The 26,834-nt window shown below is 46.4% G+C and overlaps 1 protein-coding gene across 1 annotated transcript in view; it reads right to left on the bottom strand.

The window, feature by feature from the left end:
• Positions 1–573: 573 nt before the first annotated feature.
• ST6GAL1 (ST6 beta-galactoside alpha-2,6-sialyltransferase 1) overlaps positions 574–26,834 on the bottom strand; it is a 44,877-nt gene continuing 18,616 nt past the window's right edge. Inside the window, exons 4-7 of the mRNA XM_036850654.1 lie at positions 25,961–26,058; positions 7,286–7,384; positions 5,871–6,045; positions 574–3,416 (exon numbers count right to left, since the gene is read on the bottom strand). Of these exons, the coding sequence (XP_036706549.1) occupies positions 3,169–3,416; positions 5,871–6,045; positions 7,286–7,384; positions 25,961–26,058 (620 nt within the window). The 3' untranslated portion in view covers positions 574–3,168. The remainder of the gene's footprint in view (positions 3,417–5,870; positions 6,046–7,285; positions 7,385–25,960; positions 26,059–26,834) is intronic.

Genomic DNA, 26,834 nt, shown 5'->3' with positions numbered 1-26,834 from the left:
ATTAGAGGCTCACCCAGCTCCAGTATGACCTCATCTTAACCAATTGTCTATTTCCAAATAAGGTCACATTCTGAGGTACTGGGGGTTAAGACTTCAACATACGAATTTTAGGAGGACATATCCAGCCCATAACAGGAGGTGGGCAGTTCATGGGGAAGAGGAATTATGTTTTTCTCCACTTACTCCTGCTCCTCCTCAGGATTTGTGTGTAAACAATTTGGCTATTCCCTTGGGACATCATTCCTTTAAGGGTTTTAGGCTTTTGAAACCAACCTTCTTTTCATTCGCTTTCTGCCCTACTGCAGCCCTTCCCTGAGGTGTTGGATGAACGACAGCGTCATCATTTGAATCCCAGCAAGAGCAAAAGGAAGAAAATAAACCAGTCACTATCTCAAAGATGCTGTCCTGCCATGTAAGTAAGCATTCCTTTTCCTGGAGTGTTGAAAAGAGAGGCTAAAAGGCCAGAGGAGCTTGTGGGGGAGGATTTGGGGGTTTGGAATTCCAGTTGTGTCCTCTTTGGAGACAAGAATTGACAATGAGCAGTTGTTCCCTTAGCAAGTAAGAAAAGAGGGACAAGCTTTTTAAAAAACATTTATTTTAAAATTTTACATAATCTTTGGGTAATTCAGAATTAGCTTAGTCATGATTCAGAAGTTTCTGAGATTGATGTCTCAACTCCAAACCAATATCAATAGCTTATCTGATTGATAGAAGGATTTGAGGACCTCATGATATAGAATGAACAGATGGCTACTGAAGAAGACAGAACACCTTAGAGACAGTGGCTTTCCTACAGGACTCGGTCATAATTTTTAAATTACCTGTCACAAATATTAAACATCTTATCAGACTAATGATAATATCCACATCTTATTTGCATTCTACCAGTTTCCATGTAGAGAAAGCACAGAATGAAATTAATTTGATCCCTTAATAATAACAATTAAAAGCTAGCATCTACCCAGTGTAGTCTTAATGTCCACACCATCTCTCTCCTGATGATGGAATGCCACCTTCCTCTGCACTCAGTGCTCATGATTCAAAGATTGTGAGGAATTCATGGGCCCAGAGACATGGAAAAGACTCATGTTACACAGCAGCCAGTGGCCCAAGTGCTCTGCCCATCCCCGAGCAGATCAGGCCTAAGCTGCAGGCAGGGAGAAGGAGGGGCACGTTCTGCACCCTCCATTCCCTCGGATGGTTTCCAGGGTGTTCTAAGCAGGGTAGGTGTAGCCTCCCAATAGGACATCAACTTCCCTCAGGACAAGGCCCCCTCTGTGGCCTTCAAAGCAGGGTCCTGCCCAGATGTGAGCACAGAGCAGGTCCTTAGTAAAGGAAGGGAGGAATCCAGCATGTACTGAGCACCTGCAATATGCCAGGTAACCCTCACAGCACCTGTGAGGCAGGCTTATCACCCATTTTACAGATGTGGAAACAGAGGCTCAGAGAGGAGAATTTGCCCATGGTGGCATAGCGAGTAATAGGGGAACATCACTTTGAAAACCCAGGGCTTCTCACTCCAGAGCTCTTTCTACTGCCTACTCAAGCCAATGGTTTGGCAGCGAATGAGGACTCCAGCTCCAAAACAGCTGGTCTGGAGCTCAAACATTCGAGGCCCTTGAGCACACAGGGCTAGCTTTGGGAGTCCAGAAGCCTGGTCCAGCCCAGTGTGGCTCCCCATCAGGGCAGGGGACTTAGCACAATGGTCCAGGAAGTGTGTAGACAGACCACAGCGGGTAGGCCTCTGCCTGGAGACTCTGGTGTTGCTCCCTTGCAGGGAGGGGTGGAGGGTACAGCAATCTGATACACCTGGTGAGAATCAGTCATGATCTCCAAGGTTCTGACCTCTGAGAGCTACTTTAAGTCCTAGGAAACCACATTCCCAGTCCCTGAGAGACCTTTCACAAAAAGGCCCATGAAGGTCAAAAAAAATGGGTGAGGACATTTTAAAGTGGAAAATGATTAAAAGTAATTTTGGAGGAGGAAGACTAAAGGGAAAAACAAGATTGCAGGAGGTTTGGGGGTAGGCATGAAACAGGAAGGCTGCGATTTGGTGTGCACACCCAGCTGGTAGGCTAGGCTCAGACCAGGCGAGCCTGGGGAAATCAGGGTTTTGGCATCTGGCTTGCCTGGCATCTGTCATGGGGCTGCACTTGCACTTGCTGCCTCAGATATGAGGAAGGGGGCTTCCTCAAAAAATAACTTGAACCTGTAAATTCAGGCAGATCTTAGCGAATAAATATGGGTAATAAAGGCAGAAAGGAAAACACATCTCAGATGACTCAGACAGAATCTGCTTGACATGTTTTTCCTCTTCTAAAATCCACTCCACAGCCTCCAGCTCTGTGAAGCCCTCTGCGACCCACTGACACAGGAAGTGTGTGGCCCCTCCTGGTGCAAAGATAACAGCACAGCAAGCCCACCACCCTACAAGCCCACAGGGCACCGGGCACCGGGCACACTGAATCCATTCTGTCACTCGCACTGAGCTGTAAGCAACTTGAGGATGGAGACAGTACCTTTTTTTCTGTACTCTCATCTCCTCACATATGGAGAGGGCTGTGGGTTCATCAAGACCCTTTGCTCACCAGCACCAAGGCCAAGGGCCGCCAAACCAGCCGGAGGGATAGGAACACTGCCTCTCCCAGGGCATGGACCTTAGGAGCAGCTTAGTTCTGGAGGAACTGACTGTGTTTCCTATGCCTTGTGACACGTACTTGCCCCTCAGAGGCACCTTGTAATGGGCACAATCATAATATGGGAGAGTTTGTTTAAAACATGAAATCAGTGTCTAGGTATAGATTTCAAGCATGACAGAGCACCGGTTTGCAAGAATAACATCATTCCAGTGGGGAAAGCAGCCCAGCTTTGGCAGCCCTGCTGGCAAAGGTGGATCTTGCATTTACCTGTGCAGGGGAGGGGCAGAGAGGACTCTGGAAGGAATCCTGGGCGTGTGTGCATGAGTGTGGCGGGAAGCTCTCGATTCACACACCCCCATGACAAAAGGGCAGGCTGGGCCTGGATCCCTGCCCTTGGGTTCCTGAAGGTTCTTGCTGCCTGGAGTGCAGGCAGTGATCATTCAGGAACAGCCTTCCTGGGCCCAGGGTGGCCAGGAGACCAGCTGTAAAATGCCCGATGGAGAAGGGTGAGGGGGCCTGGCCAGGCAGCTTACGCTCCGCAGCGAATGCTCCGGAAGCCAGGCAGCGTGGCTTTTCCAAGCAGGTAAATGTCGTCGTCCGTGCCCCGGTTGAGGTGCTTCACCATGTTCTTCTCAAAGAGGAGTGGGTGGTAGGCGCCCATCGTGCAGGCGCTGTCGAAGAACTTCTGGTAGTAGTAGCACACGTCAGTCTTGCGCTTGGATGGGAGAAACTCGTAAATATCCACCTGGTCACACAGTGTCATCATGATGACGATGCCTGGAGAGGCGAGCAGAGGTGAGTCCTGCCCGACAACCCACCCCAGCTCCCCAGGGTTCTGCCCGGGGAGCCCAGCAGCTCGCGCCCCCAGATCTGGGGAGGTGTCTGTCTGGAGTTGCTGAGTGCGATTCCCAGTCTGAGTTGTTCTGGGAAGCCAGTCCAGCAGGCTGTTCCTCTGGGTGCAGGGCCCTATGCACCTTCGTAGGGCTCGTGCTGCCCTGCTTAGCGCCCAGGTCAGGGCCTGGTGCACAGCAGGTCCTCCCTAAACGCTAACGGGTCGAAGGGCTCCATCATCAGTCAGTGAACTGATCACTGTCCAAAAGCTATACGAAGAGAGAGGACAGCGTGACTGAGGAGACAGAACCATTCCCTGCAGATGTGACTTTCTAGCATCTCTGTATCTTGGATCAGCCTCTTAGATGGTAATTTGGGAGGCGTTTCTTACCTCAGTATCTGGAGAAACAGCATGGGGAGGGAAGGCTTCATGCCTCAGGTGGGAGGAGGGACAGTTGGCACGGGAGCATGCCATGGTCTGTACTGATGCGCTCTGCTCAGTCAGGCGGGAGACAGGAGCCGAGAGGGTGTGGCCAGGTTGTGCTCTCAGGGAGGGGTACAGAACACTCGGGGTGCAGACCCAGCAAGAGGCGGGAGACGCCTGCCACCACCCACGCTTGTCCCCACCTGGCTTGGTCATCTCCTGCTGGACACGTCCTGCTTGGGGCCTCAGGTTCTTCATCTGCCCCAAGGGGGTGATCTACCCACTCTTCCTACCACATAGGCTATTGTTAGGATGCAATAACATCATGGCTCTAGACTGCTTTTGTCAACCGTAAATATAGGGAATCTTTATGATGAACAGTTCTCACTAACAGCAAAACTGTAAACTGCTAGCAGCAACTCTGTTCTAGAAGAATCAGACATGGGAGAAGCCCCACCTCTGCCCTCTGGCTGCCTCCTGGTTCAATGCGGGAGAAAAGACACCTCTGCAACTAACTGATGAAGGCACAGCAGAAGTGCTTCTGGAGATGATGGGAGGGAGCCCTCTATGAGAGAGGGTTCTGGTACACCTCCCGGAGCACTGGTATGGGGCCTGGCAGGGGCCCTGGCCATGAGGGGTGGGCAAGGGGGAAAGCCTGGTGGTGGCGGGAATAGCATGGGCAAAGGCAGGCAGTAGGGCGATGAAAAAGTGTCCCAGGAAGCTCTCCATCTACTTCTGCTCAAAAGGGGTCCACGGAGAGCCCCCTAATGCACCCATCCAAAAGTGGAAGGGAAAGGTATGAAGACGGTGGGATGCTGAAAGCACCTCCATCTCTTTCTATCAGGAAATGCCTCTGATAGTAAACATTTATTTGTTCGTTTGCTCAAGGAACATTTAGCTCAGGGCTATCCTGCGCCAGACCCACAAGGATGAGGCAAACACAGTCCCCGCCTTGAGGGACTTTGCAGTCCAGTAGGGAAGGTGGGCGGGCCGGGGACCGCGGGGTGGGCGGGGGGCGGGGAGCCGTAGGCAGCCCTGGAGGCTCGTGGAAAGCGCCCCTGGTCCAGCTGAACTCAAAGTGAAAGGGAGGGAAGGGCAGACGGGCCGTGAGGGTGGAGAGGTGTGCAGTAGGTCCAAGAAGAAAGTCTGTAGCCAGCGTGCAGGGCCCCCAGCACTCTGACCCCAGCCCACCCCCGTGTTGGCACCCACAGCTCCATTTGTGGCCCCCAAACCTGGCTAAGCCTCACCACTCAGGCTTCTCTCAGGGCCACGACTAGGGTAGTCACTAGGGTGAACAGATTTTTGAAATTCTGAATAAAATATTATTGACTCTTCCTTTTTCCACAGATTCTAATATGGCTCAGGACAATAATGACATTATTATTGACCCTGTCTTTATCTAAAATTTTGATATTTTGTCTATCATAAAATTTTGCATTAATTGTGATTTTTTTTAAAGATACTGTATTAAGATATCATTTGTTTCTGAATTTCTTGGCACCTCCTTGAATCGTACACCTGAAGCAAGTGCTTCGCTGTCCTCATCCGAGTCTCAGCCCTGCTCCTCCTGTTTTCTTGCCTCCTCTTGTCTGTGCTTCCCATTTCTCCATCTCCACCTGCCAGATCCTCCCCTCTCCCAGGCCTGGGCCAAGTTCTCGAAGTTCTCAGACTGTCCCTCTAGAAGGGGTCCTCTCTCTCTCCTATGGCAACGGGCTGGTCACTCTTTCCCGGCACAAATCGAATGTTGCCGCAGGCACCTGACTGAACTCTCCCACTGGACACCCTGAAATTAAGGAGGTGGAGTCTATCTTACTGATCTCTGTGTCTTAGCTGGAACTTGCCTCCGTGTACAAACACAGCAAAAACCTAGCAACTGTTTGGTGAACGAACAAACGAATGAACGAATGAGACCCCAGTAGAAGGCTAATCTATTCTAGAAACAAGCACAAGAGGTCCTTCCCCAGACATGGACTCACCGAGCATCCCAGAAGACGGGGGGTTTGGCTGAATCTGCTCGGGGGAGATTTCTTGAATGATGTCCCACAGCTCCCAAGGCATCTGGGGCTTGAGGATGTAAAAGGGCTGATGAGGATGCAGCTTACGATAACTCTTGAAGTTATCGAAGAAACTGTAGTCGGGATTCTTGTACCACTGAAAAAGAAGGAAGAGGTCTTCTCAAGGAGAGCAACGTGCCAATGCCACTGCTGCCCCCAGGGGGTCATCCTCGTCTGAGGACTTGAGGGGAGGTGGGGAAGGACCAAGGCAGACTCCTGAGGCACAGCCCCTTCGTCAGAACAGATTCCAGCCTTCTCCTCCACATCACAGCTCTCACTTGATTGATAGTGGGGGACCCAGCACACAGCCTGTGCTCACCAAGCTTTGAGCTTGTTGACCCTGGAATGGCTTCAGACTTCAGGATCATAGAATCCGGGAAGGATATCAGAGCTGAGAGGGCCTCTTGGCCCTATCTATCTAACCCCACCTCTCTTTTTTAAAGGGGTGAAAACTGGGGCACAGCTTGTCACATCTGTGGATTCACAGTCCTTGACCTGACCCAGGCAAATTTCAGTTCTAAGTGAGATCAGTACAAAACTGGAAACTGAGGTAGTGAGAGGACGGTGCCAGGGATCACCAGAGCCCATCAGCTATTGGTGCGTCCCACATAAGAATGAAGTGTCCCAAGCACAGTGCTCTCTGTCCCTCCTCCCTAAAGCCACTCTCCTGTGGCCACTGCAGCCCATATCAGGGAGAGGCCAACTGACGTGTGTAACAGTGAGAGGGCCGTTCTGGAGAAGCTAGACACCAGCAGGACTGAGACTCTTTCTCCTTCCCTGGAAAAGCTGATGTTGCAGATCTGGGCCCTCTGCTTAGCAAATCAAGTCCCAGGGCAGGTGGCCCCCCCACCCCGACACGCACACATATTCTGTTTTCCTCCTCTGTAAAATGGGAATAACCATGCTTCTATCTACTTCTTTATGTAGTTATGAGAGTGAAATGAGAAGCATCCGGAAATTGGAAGTGTGGGGCGAGTGTGGTAATATTACGTATAGAAGTGATAGTAACCACTGTCTATTCCTGCTGGTGCCCATCAGGAATAATTGTATTACATGAACACAATCCACCCCAGACAGTGGGAAATGCAGCCACTGTTACACCTGGTACAGACCACAATTGGGAGACAAATACATGGCAATGCAGGGTGGGCATGGAGAGCACTGGTGTAGGACAGGGGTCCTTCTGAACCGCTAGTCCAGAAGTGGGGTGCCCTAAAATGGAAATAGCCAGCCCTCAGGGTGGTCCAGGTCAGCCATGACTTTAAAACCCAGGACCTCGGGGAAATCTATAGACAAACAGGTGACTCAATCCCAATTTCCCACGGACACCCACTTACCTTTGGGATATCTGAATGGTAAACAGACGGGTCCCATACAATTAGGATTCCTTCATTGTACAAACTGTCTTTGAGGAAGCGCCCTTCTGTGGTGACCAACTGCAGGAAGAAACAGACAAGCTGTCACCTAGACATTTACATGTGAATGTTGGCTTGTAGTAATACCTGACACATCGTAAGTACCACCTGAGGCCCCAGAGCCCCATGAAGCTTCTGAGTTTTGGTGCAGCACTTAACTTGAGTTAAGAAGAAGGCAAAGATGCCAGCCAGAACCTTGTGGACCTGAAAGGACATTTTGTCATAATTCATCAGCCATAGAGCAGAAAGGGTTCCACTCAGACTTTTGAGGTTGTTGGAGCAAGGGTACAGTGAATATGGCTCTGGGTATAGTCCCCTGCAGTCATACCTTATATGGGGGTCAGGGGAGTGAGGTTTAAAGTCAGAATCTCATATAACCAAAATGATCTCTGAAAAGCCCTTCAGTCACCTATAAAAAGCCAGCACGTAGTTATTACAAAGCATGATGGAGACGGACACAGGACATCTCAGAATCTAATACAGGCCATGGTTTCTGCAGCACTGGACCAGATGGCAGTATCTGTGGTTGAGCACCAAATGAAGTAGTCGGCTCGTGTGGAGGGACCATGGCATATGCAAAAACATACGCTTAAACGTGAGAATCTCACCAGGCTGGGGCAATGCTCGCGTGCACCCTGCTGGGGAACCAGCCACTGCTCCACTCCTCCCCACACTCCCAGGCTCCCCTGCTCTCAGGCTGGCCTGGGCAAAATGTGACTGTGATAAGACTCCATGGGATGGATCAGTTTTGCAAAATCCATTAACAGCTTTTTAAAAAAGTATTTACTGTATACCCTTTGACTCAGTAATTTTACATTTTGGCATTTATCCTAAGAGAAGCTAACTTTGGGGAAAAATTATGAACAGAAATGTTAATTAAAGTACTTATCAAAATATGAAAAGTGTGGCAGCAGAAGGTGAAAACTACTAGACTTATTACAGAAAGACCTGGCTCAGTTCTTGGCTTTGCCACTTGTCTGATGACCGTGAGCAAGTCAGACAGTCGCCCTAGGCCTAGTGCAGGTAACACTGCCCTGCTCTCTCAAACAGGAGGTGTCTTGAGGATCAAATGCGGTACAGGAGTGAGTGAGAAAGAGACAGAAGGGGCCCCGAAGGCTTAGCAATGAAAGAAGCTGTGTCCCTCTTAAGGGACAAAGTTGTTTCGCGTGATCAGCTGTCAGTCACCTTAAAAAGCAGGTGGGAGATGATGTTGCCCAGGTGTAAAATGAACAAACGGCAGAAATCCAATCAAGAATGGACTGGAATTGAAAGCAAGAATCACAACAATAATCCCTCCCCAGGAATTCCCTGGCAGTCCAGTGGTTAGGGCTCGGCGTACTCACTGCCTGGGGGCCCAGGTTCAATCCCTGGTTGGGGAACTAAAGATCCTGCAAGCCGCACAGCATGGCTCCCCCCCAAAAAAATTCCCTCGCCACCTCGATCACTCACCATCACGAAGGCTGAGACCTAATCAATGTCCCTGCAGTATCTGAAGAATGACTGTGGGAAGATGGGTGGTCTGTACAACCAAGAATGGCAATTTGCCAAGAGCCTCTAAGGTCATTCAGCTACCCCGTCCCCATACCTTCCCCCAGATGTAGGAAGGTCCTGGGAGCCTGAAGAATATAATCTCATTTCCTCAGTGTATCTTTGAAACAAGAACTATGGGTGGTGGGCCCACCCTGGCCAGAGGTTGTGCAGCTGCAATGGGTGCTAAGGAGCCCCTAGGCAGTCACAGGGTGCCAGAGTGAGGATGGCCATGAGGTAAGTGAATGTTAAGGGACAAATCAGACTAGGCCAAGTCAAGGGAGTGAGGAGGGAGAGGGAAGAGGACCTGGACAGAAGAAACGATGTGTGCAAATCCCTAGATGTGAGAATACATGGCACAGACTGCTAGGTGTCACCCCATACCCATCCTCTCTTTCCTCCTTGGTAACAGATACCTCAACACATGGCTACCTAAAATAAAGACTACCTGAAATAAAAATTTCCCAGCCTCTCTTACAGCTAAGTATGGCCATGTGACAAAATGTTGGCCAATGGTGTGTAAGCAAGTGTGACTTCCAGGAACTGTTCTTAGAGGCAGGGTTATGCCCTTCCTTGTTCATTCCTCCTTCCTGCTGGCAAAAAGTGGATGTGATGGCTGGAGCTTGAGCAGCCATTTTGGACCGTGAAGTGAAAGTCACGTGTTAGAACGGCAGATGCACAAGGGAGTAGAAGCTTGAGTTCCTGACTCTCTGGAACACCATACCAACTCTAGACTTCTTTTACATGAAAAATACTTTTTTATCTTGTTAAGCTAGTGTTGAGAGGTGGGCAGAGTATTCCTGTCACTAGCAGCCAAACCTAATTCTAATTAGTAGAGTGAATAGATTTTTTGGGAATTGCAGTTTGTCCAGTGTGGCTTAGATGCAAAAGGAGAGCCAGAAGGAGTCAGAGAAGCTCCCACACCAGGGAGCTTAGGGTTTCCTCAGTAGATTACAGGACCAGTGAAGGCTTGTAAGTGAGAAGAATCCAAACAGACCAGTGTTCTGGACTAGAGTTTTTACAGAAAAGGAGATCACATAGAAGCTGCTGCTATAGCCTAAGTAAAAAATGATGGGGAAATGAAGAAAAAGAGTTACAACTGTCAGCTGTAGACTTGCAGACTAACTGGTTGTTGAAAGTGAAGAAAAAAGGGGTCAAGGTGACTCCTGGACCTCAGGCCATTTCCTAAAATGAGAACATGGAAAGAAGAGCAGCTGGTATGTGCCTTTGGGAGTGGAGTGGGGATTTGAAGTTCAAGGATGAGGCAACTGACCTAGAGTCCCACAGGTGAGAGGCCATAGGAACTGGGAGGGGCCCCACACCTTCCAACATTAAGCACTGTCCTCTTTCTGTGGAGAACACGGTAACTCACAGGACAGGAATTCAGCGCTATAGTCCAAAGGCAGACTGCGCATCCTGGCAGACAGGGCTTTGCAAGGTAGACATGTTTGAGCGGGTGACAGGGAGGCCCCAGGGGGAAGCAGGACACCCTCACACTATTTTATACATGACTTTCAAGACTGAACTCTACAATTTCACTCCCTGTCCCATCCCACTCCACCCCCCACTCAAAAAAAAATCTGCCGGTATATTGAAAGTCTAAGCCTTAAACTATGCTTCTTTCTGTGCAGAGGACCTGACACCAGGTGATTTATCCCTACTCATGAGTTGATTTATCCCTACTCACTTACCTTCTCTGGGCCCCAGGTGCCTTATTTATAGGACATGACCATCCTGTAAGTCCCTGCCTGGGTGACCAGCCATGTCTGGACAACATCTCAGTCATTTGTCCAACTGCAGCACAAGTGACTTAAAAATAAAGCTCTTCTCAAATGCTCCTGTACTCACCCACATGCACAGTATGACCTGAGTTCAGGGATCCCCAGGGCCTCATGATGAGGAAAGCAAGTCATTGCCAGAGCAAAGGAGCCCCCAAGGAGCACATGCCAGGAAAAGACTACACTTGGGAGATGGACTGTTGCTGTTTAGAAACCTGTTTAAAGTAAACTTTCCAGTCATAAAGTAAGAAATAGTCACTGCAGAAAGTTAGAAAATACAGGAATCCACGCACACACACACACACGCACACACGCACACACACACATCTATCTACGTACATATAGAAGAAAATAATCATGCATAACTGCATTCTTCAGATATTCCCACTGTGACTATGTGAGTCTTTTTTCTTACCAGATCTTTCTTCCCCTCTGTTATGAACTGAATTATGTCCCCCCCAAAATTCATATGTTGAAGCCCTAACCCCCAGTGTAACTATATTGGAGATAGGGCCTTTGGGGAGGTAATTAAGGTTAAACAAGGTCATAAGGATGGGGCCCTAATCTAATAAAACTGATGTCCTTATAAGAAAAGGAAGAGACAGCAGAGATCTCTCTCTCTCCCCCCAACCCACGTGCACATGTGATGGCATAGAGAGAAGGTGGCCATCCATAAGCCAGGAAGAGCCCTTGTCAGAAACCAACCTTGATGACACCTTGATCTAGTACTTCTGGGCTCCAGAACTGAGAAAATAAATCTCTCTGTTTCAGCCACCCCATCTGTGGCGCTTTGGCATGGCAGGCCTAGGAAACTAATACACCGTGTGTGTGTGTGTGTATGTGTAGATATTGATATATCTTAACTATAGAGTTTAGACTTAGTGGTTTTGTTAAACTCAGACAACAGTCCAGTTCGATGTCTTCTCGTTTACCCCTCAAAATATTTCCAAGCCCCAAACAGGGCTTGAAAAGGAAGCTCTGAGAGGTTATGAAACTGGCCCAAGATCACACAGCTAGGAAGGGATGGAGCTGGGTTGCAAATCAAGGTATGTCTGACCTCCCACTGTCCTAGGCAATCTTTCAAAAATGTTGAGGGACGATAAAATAAAGTTCGTGTTCTGGCTGCCAGATTTGCAAATTTGCCACGGTTGCAAAGCTAGCTAGTGCTCTAGGAAGACAAAGAGGTCTTCAAGGTCTTCTGTAGACCTGAAAAATGATATGAAGGCTCTGGGCCTTAAGGGAAGGCCTGACCATTGTAAACTGGACCTGGACAGGGAAGTGCTAAACAGAAGGGCACCACAAATTGAAACCCACCACAAACCCCAAATCAGAGGGGCCCGTAATTCTACCTGGAATCACAGGAAAGGTCATCCAAAGAACCATAATATATTAGAGGAAGTAAATGTTGGAAAGTACTTAAATGTTCAAGCAAAGGAGATTGAAAGAATAAGCTGTGAAACTCCCCCACAAAGGAGTACTATGCAGCTGCAACAAAGAATGAGGAAGATTTCTAAGAACTGATATGGAGCAGTTTCCAGAAGGTACTGGGAAAAAGCAGAGTGTAAAAGAGCATATATAGTCCACTACATTTTTGTAAGGAGTAAGGTGAATTAAAACATATATATATATATATATATATATATATATATATAATATATTTGTCTTTACAAATAGAAACATAGAAGTATAAATCACACAACAGTAGTCAGTTACCTACAAAGAGTGGTGGTGAAACAGGGTGGAAGGAATTCAGGAGTGAGTAAGACTTTTCCGAGTATACCTTTTTGGATAGTTTTGAATTTTGGAAGCATGTTAATATTCTGTGTATTTTTTTTAAAGTAAGGAAAAGAAAAACCTACAACTGGAACAAAATGAATACAGTTGAATTTCAAATGAATTCATAATCGAAGTGAAGAGAAACAGAAGGACTAATCGAGGTAACTTAGGGTTACCTCATTATTTGGCCATATACCCTCAGTCTTGGGCGGGGTGTGAAAGAGAACTGCAAACAAATCCTAAGCTTTGATAGGTTTGTTTTATGTAGAGATATGCAAAACAATTTTCAAATTACTTTAGATGTACTATAGATATGAGCAAATAAATCAGTGTGCTGATGTTGTTAGAAGGGGGATTCTCACTTTGAAAGAAGCGGGGGTTACAAATACACAATGGGGAAGGCAAGGAATACCTTCATGTGCAAAGACTGAGGTATCAATCTGAGTCTGTCATTTCTAAAATAGGTATCTTTGCATGTATATGCATGTGCCTATGTAGATGTGTATACATACACACAGGTATGCATATATATAAATGAATGAATACACATGTATGTGTATTGTGTGTGTACATGCATATATTTCCTCTACCTGCTGAAAGGGCCAAGAAGCAAAGACAACCTCGTTAGGCATGAACATATCTAGTACCTAGATCTTGGTTTCTAATACCATTTTTCACTTAAAGGAACCAGGGCTCCTTGGGAGAAACTGGCATATCCCAGAACTAGGGTAGGATAGTATGGGGAAATAAAACTTCCCAGGATCTCTCAGCACTCCTGCAAAAAGCCCCAGACTCCTGAGACTCTTTATAGACAATGAGAATAAAATCGATAGCTATTTGTCTAGTTAATTGCTCTTCTCTGACTCAAAACATAATAAAACTTCGCTTGTCTCCTCAAGAAGCTAAATGGTTATAGCTCAGACTATATCTCTAGGTTAATACAAAGATATTCTAAGAGACCAGGAAGACCGGAGCAGGAGGAAAGAGCCCAGGAACTTAGGGACAGCTCTAAGTAAGTTTATTTATATTCCAAGGGGCTGGAGTAAGAAGGGGACTCTTTTTCAGGAGGGGAAGAGGACAGCTACCTCCTGCCTTTTATAAGCAAGGGAAAAAAATCACTTATTTTTTGTCCCTTGCTTATAGGGTACCTGGCTACTCATGTAGGATAATTGGCCTGGCTCTTATTGCATTGCACTAGGAATAAGAACTTAAGCAGAGACTAATGCACTTCTTACTTACTCTAAGGTATTTAAATAAGAAATCTGTCTCTGATCCAGAACACTTGGTGTGTGCATTCAGGATAAAATTAATAAAGATGAAATATTAAAAACCCAACAGATGATAGGTTACAAAATGAACTGGAACATCTTGTTATGCCAGAAAGTATAGAAGTATTTTAAAAAATGATGAGGGCATGCATGTCATGGGGAAACAAGAGCCAGCTTGAAGGAACTCCCACTAGCCAGAGCTGGGACAAGTTGAACACCTAAGTAGTTCAGAACAGTAATGAATTAGAAACCATTGAAAATACAGGAATCTCTGAGTTCTTACCAATAACAAATACAAAAAGAAAAGAAAGAAGGAAGAAAGGGAGGGAGGAAAGGAGGGAGGGAGGGAAGAAGGAAATATATGGAGGAGGAGAAGGGAGGCTTCTTGCTTATAATAAAATTCTGAGTGCCAGCTGGATGACATGGAGAAGGGAGAGCTGAAGTTAAAAGACCCATCATTTTTCAGCCATCATAGTAAAGACTGGCTCAGGCAAAAGTGATCAATGAATGTTAAACATAGGAGGGAATTTTGATCTGGAGCAGAATAATGGCACAGTATTAAAGTGTTCACTCATAAACCGCAAGGGAAAAATGTAATTATACAGTGGCCACATCAAACAACACCATATCCAGGCTGAAGGGCAGGTGGACACTGGATGCCTCCTGATGCGGTGCTCTTAGGAGGATACAGTGTCATTTGTGTAGTTTTCCAGCCAGGAGTGCAGAAACTGAATTTAATACTGAGAAAGCATCAGATAAACCCTAAATTTTAAAAAACTTTAAAGAAGGACTTTATTCTTCAAAAATGTCAGTGTCTTAAACGACAAAGGATATGGAGATATTCTAGGTTGAAGGAGACTAAAGAGGCGTAACAACTAGATGCAACACGTGACCCTAATCTGGATCTCGTGCTAGAAGAAAAAATATGCCATAAAAGACATTATGGGGTCAATTAACAGAACTGCAGTGCAGCCAGATTAAAGTATGGTATCAGTGTAAATGTATGAAGTTGATAACTATATTTTGGTTACATAAGACAATACTCTTATTCTTAGGAAGTACACATTAAAGTATTATCTTGGTCAGTTCAGGCTACTACAACAAAATACCACAGACTGGATGCCTTAAACAACAGACATTTACTTCTCACAGCTCTGGAGGCTGGGAAGTCCAAGGTCAAGGTACCAGCAGATTCAGTTACCAGGTGAGGGCCCACTTCCTGGCTTGCAGATGGCTGCTTTCTCCCTGTGTCCTCACGTGGTAAAAAGACAGCAAGCTCTATAGTCTCTCTCCTTTTTTTTTATGAGGACAGCAATCCCATCGCGGAAGCCCCTCCCTCAAGACCTCTTCTATACCTAATTATTTCCCATATGCCCCATCTGCAAATACCATCACATTGGGGGTTAGGAAGGACTTCAACATATGAATTTGGGGGAGAAACATTCAGTCCATAACGTTCTACCCCTGCATCCCCCCAAATCATGTCCTTCTCACATACAAAACACATTAATTCCATCCCAACATCCCCAAAATTTTAACTCATTCCAGCATCAACTCTAAAGGCTGAAGTCCGAAGTCTTATCTAAATATTATCTAAACCAGAAGAGAGCGAAACGATTCAACCTGAAGTAAAACTCTTCTGCTGTGAACCTGCGAAACTGGATAAATTATGTGCTTCCTAAATACAGTGGTGGAACAGGCATAGGGTAGAGAGTCTCATTCCAAAAGGGAGAAATTAGAAGGAAGAAAGAAGTGACAGGTTCCAAGAAAGTCTAAGCCTAGAAAAGTACATACCATTAGATCTTAAGGCTTGAAAATAATCCTCTCTGGTTTGATGCTCTGCCTTATGGACGTGGTGGGGCATCAGTCCCACCTGCGTGGCTCTGCCGGGCAGGAGTCACTCCCCCAAGGCCCTGGGCAGCTGCCATATGGCCTACTGAGGTCAAGGCAGTGCCCTGCCCCCTTTGAAACCAAGGAGGCAGCCCTGATGGTCTCTGAATCACCATTGGGTTCATTCTTCCCTTGTCTTGAAGAATGGTATATGTTTGCGGGCAAAGAGCTCTATAGTTTGGTCCTGTAGAATGTAAGTCTGACAGCCTGCCTTCATTTTGCCCTGTATCCACGCTCGTTCAGTTCACACTAGCAGTGTTTCTGCTGGGGTGGCTGATTAGGTCTGTGGTTCACTCCCACACTGACCTTTTTATCAAATGCTTGTTGGGCCATCCTCTTACTGTTTTTTTTCAGAACAAGCTTTCTCATTTTTTGCAATATAGATAAGCTGAGAATTTTCCAAATCTTTAAGTTCTGTTTCCTTTTTGCTAAACAACTCCTTCTTCAATTCATTTCTCTCCTCTCACATTTTACTAAAAGCAGTCGTGAGGAACCAAGCCACTCCTTCAATGCTTTCCCTAAGGCAATTTCTAAAAATTGCCTCAGCTAAATATCCAGTTTCTTCACTCACAAGTTCTACCTTCCACGAAACATTAGAACACAGTTCAGCCAAGTTCTTTGCCACTTTATAACAAGGATCACTTTTTCTCCATTGGTCAATAACGTGTTCCTCATGTTATTTCCATCTGAGAGCCCACACCAGAATGGCCTTTATCGTCCATATTTCTGCCAGCGTTCTGTTCATGATTATTTGTCTTCTCTAAAAAGAGGCGTTCTCTCCAGCTCTCCTCTTTTCTTTCTGAGTCCTCACCAGGACTTCCCTCTGTCTGTATTTCTAGCATGCCCTTCAGAACTCCTCCAGCTTCTACCAGTTACCCAGTTCCAAAGCCACTCGCACGCTTCCAGGTATTTGTTACAGCAGCACTCTGTTTCTCGGTACCAAAAAATCATAGTCTGCTCAGGCTGCTATAACAAAATACCATAGACTGGGTAGCTTAAACAACAGATATTTATTTCTCGTAGTTCTGGAGGCTGGGAAGTCCAAGGTCAAGGTGCCAGCAGATTTGGTTCCTGGTGAGGGCCCTCATCCTGGCTTGCAGATGGCCACCTTCTCATTGTGTCCTTACATGGCGGAGAGCAAGCGAGCTCTGGTCTCTCTTCCTCTTCTTATAAGGATCCTAATCCCTTCGTCATGGGGGCCCCACCCTCAGGACCTCATCTAAACATATTTCTCTCCCAAAAGCCCCACCTCCCTCCAAATACTATCATATTGGATAGTTAGGGCTTCAACATACAAATCTGTGGGAGAGCTGTAAACGTTCAGTCTGTAACATATTTAGGGCTTGATGTCTGTAATGTATCCAACTTACTCTCAAATGAAAAAAAAATATTATGAAAGATGGATAGACCAGATGATATAGCAATGGGGTAAAATGAAAAAATAATAAGTGAATCTGGATAAATGGTATATAGGCATTCTTTGTATTTGTCATATTATTGCAACTTTTCTGGAAGTTTTCAAGTATTTTCAAATAAAAAGTTCAAAAAACAAAAAAAACGAGGAAGTTTGGAGGCAATCCACTGAGTGAGCAGGAGGTTCTTTGGACTATACTTCATTCAACAAATATTTCTTGCACATCTACTACATAATGGGCACTATCCTGGGCACCTGGGCATTGGGCATCAATGAACAAAACAGGCCAAAAATGCCTCCTCTCATAGTGGGAGAGCTAGGCGATAAATGAGATGGATAAATTACATGATGGGAGTGAGAAAACATGGACTTAGAACGTGTCACCAGAGAGCCAGGAAAGAGCCCTGGAGAGGCTGTTAGGAAGGCTTCAGCGTACATGGGCCTGCCATTGTGCAATTGTACAGCTCACCTTCTCCTCGCAGGCCTCAGTTATCTCATTTGTAAAATGAAACAATCAGGCAAGACCCTGGGCTTCACAAGGGCAGGGAGCATGTCTGTTTCTGTTTTGCTGCTGTTGTTGGCAGCTGAGTTCTAGCCCTGTTCACAAAGTCTGGCATGCAGCAGGTGATCAATAATTCATTCTGAAATGAATGAATGGCTAGTTGATCTCCGAAGTCCTTTTCGGCTCTGGGATTTCCATTACCATTTGGATCACCTTAAAGGATGTCATGTGACGTCAGACATCACATCTTATTCCACAGATATTAGAAGGATAATGAGGAAATATTATGAACAACTTTATGCTAACAAAGTCAATAACGTAGAAGAAATGAACAAATTCCTTGAAAGATATAGACTAACAAAGCTCAAGAAGTCAAGAAGAAACAAGTAACATGAATAACCCTGTATCTATTAAAGAAATATGAATTTGTAGCTAAAAACCTTCCCACAAGGTAAATTCTAGGCCCAGATGACTTTACTGGTGAACTCTACCCAACATTCAGGAAAAAAGTAACACCAGTTGTACACAAACCCTTACAGAAAATTTTAGACGAACAATTCCCAGCTCACTCTACAATGACAGCATTACTCTGATATCAAAAATACAGACAGACATAACAAGAAAGGAAAATTACAAACCTATATCCCTCATGAACACAGATGCAAACATTCCTAGCAAATGACGTCAAAGTGTAGACATTTTATGATTGAGTGAGATTCCGATGTAAGCACTGGTTGTGCATGGTGACTGAGCTGAAATGCGGTGTGAGGTCAGATAGCAGGTTATTTTAAAGATAGCTATTTTCCACAAACTAAATATAGGTTTTGAATGTTCCCTTCAAGATTCAGTAATGCCCTCACAGAAGGAACTCCATGCCAAAGATTTGCCTGGTCTAAACTTCCAGGCCTTGGGTACCAACCCCACACTGGAGTACACCCTGCTTTTTTTCATTGCAGTAAGGACACTTAACATGAGATCTACCCTCTTAACAAATTTTTAAGTGCAAAATATAGTATTGTTAACTATAGGCACAAGGTAGAGCAGATCTCTAAGAACTTATTTATCTTGCACAACTGAAACTTTATACCCATTGAATAGCAACTCCCCATCTGTCCCTCACCCCAGCCCCTGGCAACCACCATTCAACAATCTGTTTCTATAGAGTATTACTCAGCATCAAAAAAGAAGGAAATTCTACCAAATATGACAATATGGATGAACCTGGAGGACATTATACTGAGTGAAGTAAACCAGACACAGAAGGACAAATACTGCACGATTCCACTTATATGAGGTATCTAAAATAGTCAAACTCATGCAAAAAGAATATACTCTGCTTCTGCACTGCACCTTTACTGGCTTTGTGTGTGTGTATGTTGGGGAGCGGGGTGTGTCTTTTTCTCTTCACCTAAATGGAAGCCCTTATGAGGAGGAGAGCATTGCATTCTCCTGCTCTTCCCCCATACTAGGCAGGGTCTTGTGGGAGCTTATTCGATTGACTGAATGGAACCTAGGTAGCTGGCTGCACACCAGATGGATGGGCTACACAAGGAAGAGAAGACCAAGGGCAGCTCTGGCATGTGGAAAACCACTTATGACCTGGAGGTTTGGAGTAAGAAGGCATCCTGTGTCCAATATCATCAAGTCGAGCCCCCTTCTCTGTTTCTGAAAAATATCAGCGACCTAGAAAAGCTTAAAGAAAGCTTAGGGGAGTTAATGTGCCGCCAGCAAACAAACCTAGATCCAAATCCACCTCTATGGCTTAGTTTCTGAGCTACCCAGAGCAACTCACTTCAACTCTTTGAACCTTAGTGTCCCCATGTAAAATGGTGTTTGGTGACCACACCTCATAGAGTTGTCATGAAATATTATAAGACAGGTATGGCCCTTAGACAACAGAAGTATTTAGTAAGTGGTACCAGCTAATATCTCAAGATAAGCCCCATTGAGTGATCTGGGCATGCCCTGGGTGAAGTCCAGTCAGCGCATGTACCACTATGCACAGGGTGTAGGTTTTCTCTTCCCAAACCTGTACAGGAGCTTCTAAGGAACCCACTGGGCCCAGCAGGGGCTCAGCTGAGTCTCACGAAACCTTTACACTTAGAGTCACAATTGAATTTGTTTAAAGACCCACATTTAGCTATATGTGCTTTCCCTATTGAATCTCATAACAACACCTGGCACATACGTGCCTGCGTAGAGCTGCTGAAACTTCACGGTATGACGCCGTTCTCTTTAAAAAGCCATCTTCTCAATAAGAAACCACCTCTCTGTTTTCCGTGGCTTTGTCACAGGCCAGATGCACAAAAGGCTGTCCTCTGCATGTGAGGAGGCTGGGAGCTGAACAAACAAAACTGGCCCCAGCTGCCGTCCAGAGGAGCTCTCCCTCTGGGAGGAAAATGAGCTGCTCAAAGGCACAATTTACCAAACCCACAGCTATTCCCCCAGGAACTTTGGGGTGCCAGGTGCTGTCTGGGTGCGATGGTGGGGACTCAGTTTGCCCAGAAACGGACACAAAACAGCTGGGATAACCAACTGGGACAAAAGATAGAGGAGACAGACTGCCAGCTTCCTAGGATACCAAGATGAGAAAGGGCCACAACAGAAGGGCATCAGTCACATGTCAGTATCACAAGGAGCAAGGTCACGCGGCTGCCCGTGACCAGTGTTAAAGCTACAGGCTTGATGTTTAGTGCCACTTACAGAAAGAGAGGAAGGAGGGTCAGCGTGCCTGAAGAGGATGGGAAGGGCTTTCCTGAGAGTGGATAGGGCACCCTGGGAAGTCGGCCACCCCCTCTCAGCCCGGGCAAAGGGACCACAGCCACCCAGAAGCGCAGGGAAAACGCTGTACCTCAGTGGAAAACTGTGCATTGTCTGCAGCAGTCCCGTCCTCCTCACCAGATTCTGATCCTATGACAGCTGTTTTGCAGCGCTTTGTAAGTTGTAGCGAACTACAGACACGCTTATGCAACCTTGCCCAGTAGAGTTTCAGTTAAATTCCCTCTTCCTCCTGCCCACCTCGTGACAAAAGACAGTTGCATTCCTTTATTCAAACTTTGTACTGTTTTGACTTTTCCTCTGAACCGGTTATAACATCAGCCTGGTTCCCTCCTCATATGAATAAAATAGACACTGTCTGTATGATAGTCATGAGCTTACATTTTCCTGAAAATTATCCTTTAATTTTCTCCCTTCTGCTGGGCACCTCTGAAGCGGCCCCAAGCTGGCTGACATCCCTGCTGGGAGCCAAGATGCCCACTTGCCTGGGAAATGGGAGGGCACGGTGACTGCCCAGCAGACACAGGCAGGCCTTCATGCTGCACTAGTGACGACGGCCACCCTTTACGGAGCCTTTGCTTCAGCATGTGGGCCTCTGAGTGACATGCTCCACGCTCAGTAATCTCACTGGAGCCTACAAAGACCCAGCAGGGTAACTTTTCGTATTTCCCTTTACAAATAAGGGAACTGAGGCTCAGAAAGATAAGGCAACTTGCTCAAGTCACTCATGCAGTAAGTACTGAGGGAGAAATTTGATCAAGGTCTGTCTCTTAATTCCCAGGCAACCTTACCTTGGCTTTATTTTCTTTTATTGAGATAACAGTTGGTGAACAATATTATATGTTTCAGTCACAATATAGTGACTATGTTTAAAGGTTATACTCCATTTAAAGTTATTATAAAATATATTCCCTGTGCTGTACAATATATCCTTGTAGCTTTTTATTTTGTACCTAGTAGTTTTCTACCCCTTAATCCCCTGGCCCTATCTTGCCCCTCCCCACTGGTAACCACTAGTTTATTCTTTGTATCTGTGAGTCTGTTTTTTTGTTGTTGTTGTTGTTACATTCACTAGTTTGTTTTATTTTTTAGATTCCACATATAAGTGATATCATACAACATTTATCTTTCTCTGACTTATTTCACTTAGCATAATACCATCCAAGTCCATCCATGTTGTTGCAAATGGCAAAATTTCATTCTTTTTTATGGCTGAGTAATATTCCATTGTATATATGTACCACATCTTTTTTATCCATTCATCTGTTGATGGACACTTAGGTTTCTTCCATGTCTTGGCTATTGTAAATAGTGCTGCAGTGAACATTGGGGTGCATGTCTCTTTTCTCAGCATCGTTTTTGTTTTCTTTGGATATATACCCAGGAGAGCAATTGCTAGAAATTAAAGTTTCAGAATCTTTGAGGACTGAGGGTTAGTTCTTCACTAAACACCTGGAAGAGATGCCCGAGAAGGGAGTAGCCTCCCGAATCCGAGAGAATTTTCAGGCCTCCTCCGTGCTCCCTCTCTTGCTTGCAGTTTCCTACTGATCTGCAGATCATACCACCCCTGAGCAAACAGAGCTGGATTTCTCTCTGAATCCACGCTCCCCAACCTCAAAGTGGCTAGCATGGCCTGGAGACCCTACTCCATTCCTCTGGTTTACTCTTTCCTCAATGACAATTTCAAACCTTCTTGGCTCAAACCTCCTCTACTGAAACCTCTCTTCCCCTCAGCCTCCCTACGAAAAGCCTCCTTTTCTCTGTACCCTACTTTGCAGAGAAAATCGAAGCCCCTTCATCCTTCCACTAGAGACTGCCTCCAGCTATTCCCCCTGCATCCTTCTTCCCTTCTGACCCCTCCTGCTGGGGTTAATCCTCCACTAGGCTTTGGATCCACCACTCCCACCACTGACTTAATTATCTCCTCTTTTTAGTATATTCAATTTCTCTATCAACTGGTTTTCTCCTCATTAAATTTGTGTGTGTGTGTGTGACAAAATATGTATAACATAAAATGCACTCTTTCATCCATTTTTGAGTGTACAGTTCAGTGGCATTAAGTACATTCATGCTGTTACACAGCCATCACCACCATCCATCTCTAGAACTCTTTCATCTTCTGAAACTGAAACTCTAGATCCATTAAACAACTATTCCTCTTTCCTCCCAGGCCCTGGTAACCACCATTCTACTTCCTGTCTCTAGGAGCTTGACCACTCCAGGGACCTCATATAAGTGGAATCATACAGTGATTGTCCTTTTGTGACTGTCTTCCCACTGACTTTTAAACATACTCAATTCTCTGCAATCTAAAAAATGAAAAGAACAAAAACTGGCCCTGGAACCCTCAACTCTCTACAGCTATTGCCCTATTTCTCTCTGCCTGCCGGAGCCAGCCTTCTTGCAAGAACTCTCCACATTTTCCTCCCTCCCCACTCCTCCACACTCTCCAATCTGGCTTCTGGCTTCACCGCTCTCCCCAACGGCTGTCGCTGAGGCCAACGGTGGCCTCCATTTTGCTAAGGAGAGAACGATGCTTCTCGATCTTCATCTAAATTGGCCTCTCAGCAGCGTCTGATGGCTCTGACCTCTTTCTCGCTGCTCTCATTGCCCAAACCCCCTGCATGGACTTTTCCTCTCTCTGCTCTCCCTCTAGTGCCCTCATTTGGTCCCACTGTTTCACTGCCACATAGATAGAGGCGATTCACAAATCCTCATCTGCAGCCCAGACCTTTGCACCGAACTCCAGTCCCATCTCTATAACCGCCTACTGGACCTCTCTCCACAGACACGTAAAAGGCAGCTCAGACCAACCACATGCAGAACCACAGTTTTTATCCCTGCCGCCCCTCTCTGACCCTACCCCTCACAACCCAAATCATCTCCCAGTACTCCTTTCGGTCTCAGTGACTAGCTGGCCAGTTACACAAGCCAGAAACCCAGGCGCACCTGTGGCCACCCCTCCCTTCACCTCTCACACCCAACCGCACACTGGAGCCTGATGGCTGCACACGCTGAGTAGCTCTCAAATCCATTCTTTTCTCACAGTCACCTTCGTTTCCACTCTGGCGCAACTGCCAGCATTGCTAGTCCAGACGAGTGCAAGAGCCCCCGAAGTGTGTCTGTCCATCCACCGCCCCCACTGCACTGATCAGATGGAAGCCAGAGGGGTTTACAAAATGCAAGTCTGGCCATGCCTCGGAGAAGAAAACAAGCACCGTGGCCTGGCTCCTTCTCACCCTCAGCCTCGTCCCTCTCTACATCCCCACCAGCCAGACTCACCTCTTCCCGGGCCCTGGTGCGTCCCAGCTCCCTTCCACACAGGCCTCACCCACGCTGCTGCCTCTTCCCGCACTTCTCGCCGTCTACCCTTACTCCTCGCGCGCAGTGAAGACTCACCTCCTCACTTCTTCCTGACTTGCCTGTCTAGGGAAGATTCCCCTCTATGGGCTCTGGGAGCAGCTTAACCCTCTCCTTTGTCTGTTGTGACTTTATATTTGTCTGTATGACTGTTGGATGGTATCGCGAGAACAGGGCTGGGTCTGTCTCGCTCACCAGCGCACCCTCCACACCCACCTCAGTTCCGCACTCGTAAATATCAGAGCAGGTAACGCGTATGCATGAGTGCCGGCCGCTAAATGCTTTGCGCGGATCTTCTCACTTCTTCCTCACCGCCACCCTGTGAGGAGGTACTGTTATTCTCCCCTCTTTACAGAGGCATAAGGAGCTTAGGCGTGATCGTTTAGCTAAGGGAGGCAGAACTGGTCTCCACGGCGGTCAGGCTAGTTGCAGTCTCCGTACTGACCACTGCGCTCTACGCAGCACCGTCCCTGTTTGTGTTAGGAAGCAAGGGTAAATAAACCTTTCTCCTGGGTATTTAGGTACCATCTTATACAGAAGCGGAAGTTAGGCATTAGCATTCCCTGGGGAGCCCTCCAGCTCCAGGTTTCTGTGACTGCAGCACAAGAAGGGACAGGAGAAAGAAGGGAAAGCTCATCCCAACCCCTCTGCCTGATTTTCTAGACTTGCCAGAGTCTGAGCAGCCATGAAGCTCCAGCCTCACCTCCCTCTGTGGTGCAACACGAATCCAGACCCCATCCCCACCCTGCCAGGGCTGTTTGAGTGCCCCCTCGTCTGCTGTGCAGCTCTGTCCTGCCAATCCCCCTGTTTGGATGCCTTCCTAGTACTGTTTCTCTAGATCCTGCCCATCTCTCAAAGTCTAGCTCAAGTGCCACTTGCTCCAGAGAGTTTCTTGCCGACCAATCTATTTCTTTTAACCTGCCCTCTTATAGCTTATCATAAAAGTAATGTAAAAACCCCAAACACAAGGTTGAACAGAAACAGGTATTAGAAGCACAGAGAGGCTGCTGGAGGATGTTACAGTGTTAGAAAGTGACAACATCCATCATCATCATCCAAATAATAATAGAAGTATTAGAAGAAGAATCGAAAACAAGATGGTGGCCTCTTGCAAAGGAGTTAAGTCCCATCATAAAAAGGTTCCTAGGACTGTGGGCCTCAGATGGAAAGCAGGCCATGCAGGAAGCAGCTTCTGCCCAGATGGTGAGTTCCTGAAGGTCAGGCAGTGAAGGGATTGCTGAGAGAAACAGGGAAGTGGAGGCCTGGCAGAGGGGAGGAGAAATGCATATTCTGCTGGGACGGTGCTGAAAGAGCACTTAGGGTCACTTCCAGGACCCAATCCACACCCACGAGCCCTAGGAAAGTGTACAGAGTCTAAACACTGACATAAAACCCCCCAAGGCTTACACGTATACTCAGAAAAAAGACAAACATTGGTGGTCGGGAGTGAGGTGAATGGGTTTATAGCCCTATCATGCTATTTTTGATGTATGTGCAATCCATTTTTTTCCACTAATTCAATCCATTAGCAGAACTTTGTGGCAAGAGTACGTCTCAAGTTCCCATTAGTATAGAGAAATCAGCATATGCTACCTGGAAATACTTCAGGAAATGAATAGTCTAGGGGGATTCATGAGGTAATACCTGAATTGTAATGCTGTATTACACATAATTACACTGTGATACTGTCTTAGAATACTTCGATAAGGTTTTACAGCATATAAAGCACACCCACGTGCATTTGTTCATTTACTTTTCACGACACTCCTCTCTCTCCCTGGATATCCTCTGCTGTCCCTCGGGCAACACTCTGGATGTGACCTGCGGCCACAGGGACAGCAGAACTCGGCTTTCTCTGGACACTGGACACCTCCAGTAATGCAGACTAATGCCACAGGGGCTTTCCCATGACCACAGTACCAGGCTGGATCATGGAATCACTGTCTTCTCTTTCTCCATGAGGAATCCGGGACGCAGGAAGGGCAAGGGACTTAATTAAGCCAGTGGCTTTGATGTGCTCCTAGTAAATACATTCTACTTCAGAGCCCATAGATTTTCTCGTGTATTCCTCACAACAACCCTGTGAGGAAGGTACTGTTATTCTCCCCTCTTTACAGATGAGTAAACAGAGGCATGAGTAACTTAGGCATGATCTTTTAGCTAAGAGAGGCAAAGCTGGTTTAGATGGCAGGCAAGCTAACTGCAGAGTCTCTGTACTGACCACTGCACTCTACTCAGCACCATCCATGATTGTGTTAGGAAGGAAACTTCTCTCACTATACTTCTGCACAGAAGAAATTTTACCTGAGAGTTCATCAGGCGAATGGTGGTTTTCGTGCCCACATCTTGTTGGAAGTTGGCTGTGGGTGCCCCATTAAACCTCAGGACTGCATCGTGATCATCTATAAACCACAAGGAAACAGAACACGTCAGCAGTGATGATGATGTGAGCATCAGCAATATGCAGAGAGAGCAGTCTGGAGGGAGAGAGGGCAGGAGGAAGGGGAGGGGCAAGAGAATAACACATCCTAATCTTTATCTCCTCCTGGTACACAGGAGACAATGATCATATTTGTATAGTGCAATCAGGTAAAGTTTCCAGACAGAGGTGACCAACTCTCTGTCCAACCACTGCGAAGGCTAAAGAGGTCCACCCCTATGGTGGTGTTCCCGAAATCCACTCAATGATGCCAGTGTGCCCGGGCACAGGGGCAATGTGGACAGGGCCAGTGCACTACTCATAGTGGAATCACTATTCCAGTTACCAAAGAAGCAAATCAGATTCTCTTGGTATTACCAGTAGGTCATACTTCTATCCCTGTCAGTTAAATGAAGATCCTACCATAAGCTTGGTCTAACCCACAAGTGCAAAGTGCCCCATGGCATTCTGAAAAGGTTGCATTGCACAGCAAATGAAAGAGATTCACTCTGGCATCCAAGACAGCTCCTGAAGTGTTCCATTTAGGAACACGAGCGCCAGGAAGGGTCACAAACCTGGGTGGTGGCAGAGGTGGAAAAGAGGTCATAGAGCTAGACTAAACCCCATATTTTCTATTAAAAATTTAAAAAGCTCTTTGTCAGAAACAATGTCTTAAATCCAGCCAAGATCAAACAGACCATCTTTTTAAAGATCTATGCACTCCCCAGCTCTGGTTCTCTGTCCTTCTAGCTGTTTAAG

Source organism: Balaenoptera musculus, chromosome 4 (assembly GCF_009873245.2).
Source record: "Balaenoptera musculus isolate JJ_BM4_2016_0621 chromosome 4, mBalMus1.pri.v3, whole genome shotgun sequence".
In the NCBI taxonomy this organism is placed as follows: Eukaryota; Metazoa; Chordata; class Mammalia; order Artiodactyla; family Balaenopteridae; genus Balaenoptera; species Balaenoptera musculus.
The sequence above is the reverse complement of the archived record's forward strand: the minus strand, read 5'-3'. Positions and strand labels throughout refer to the sequence as shown.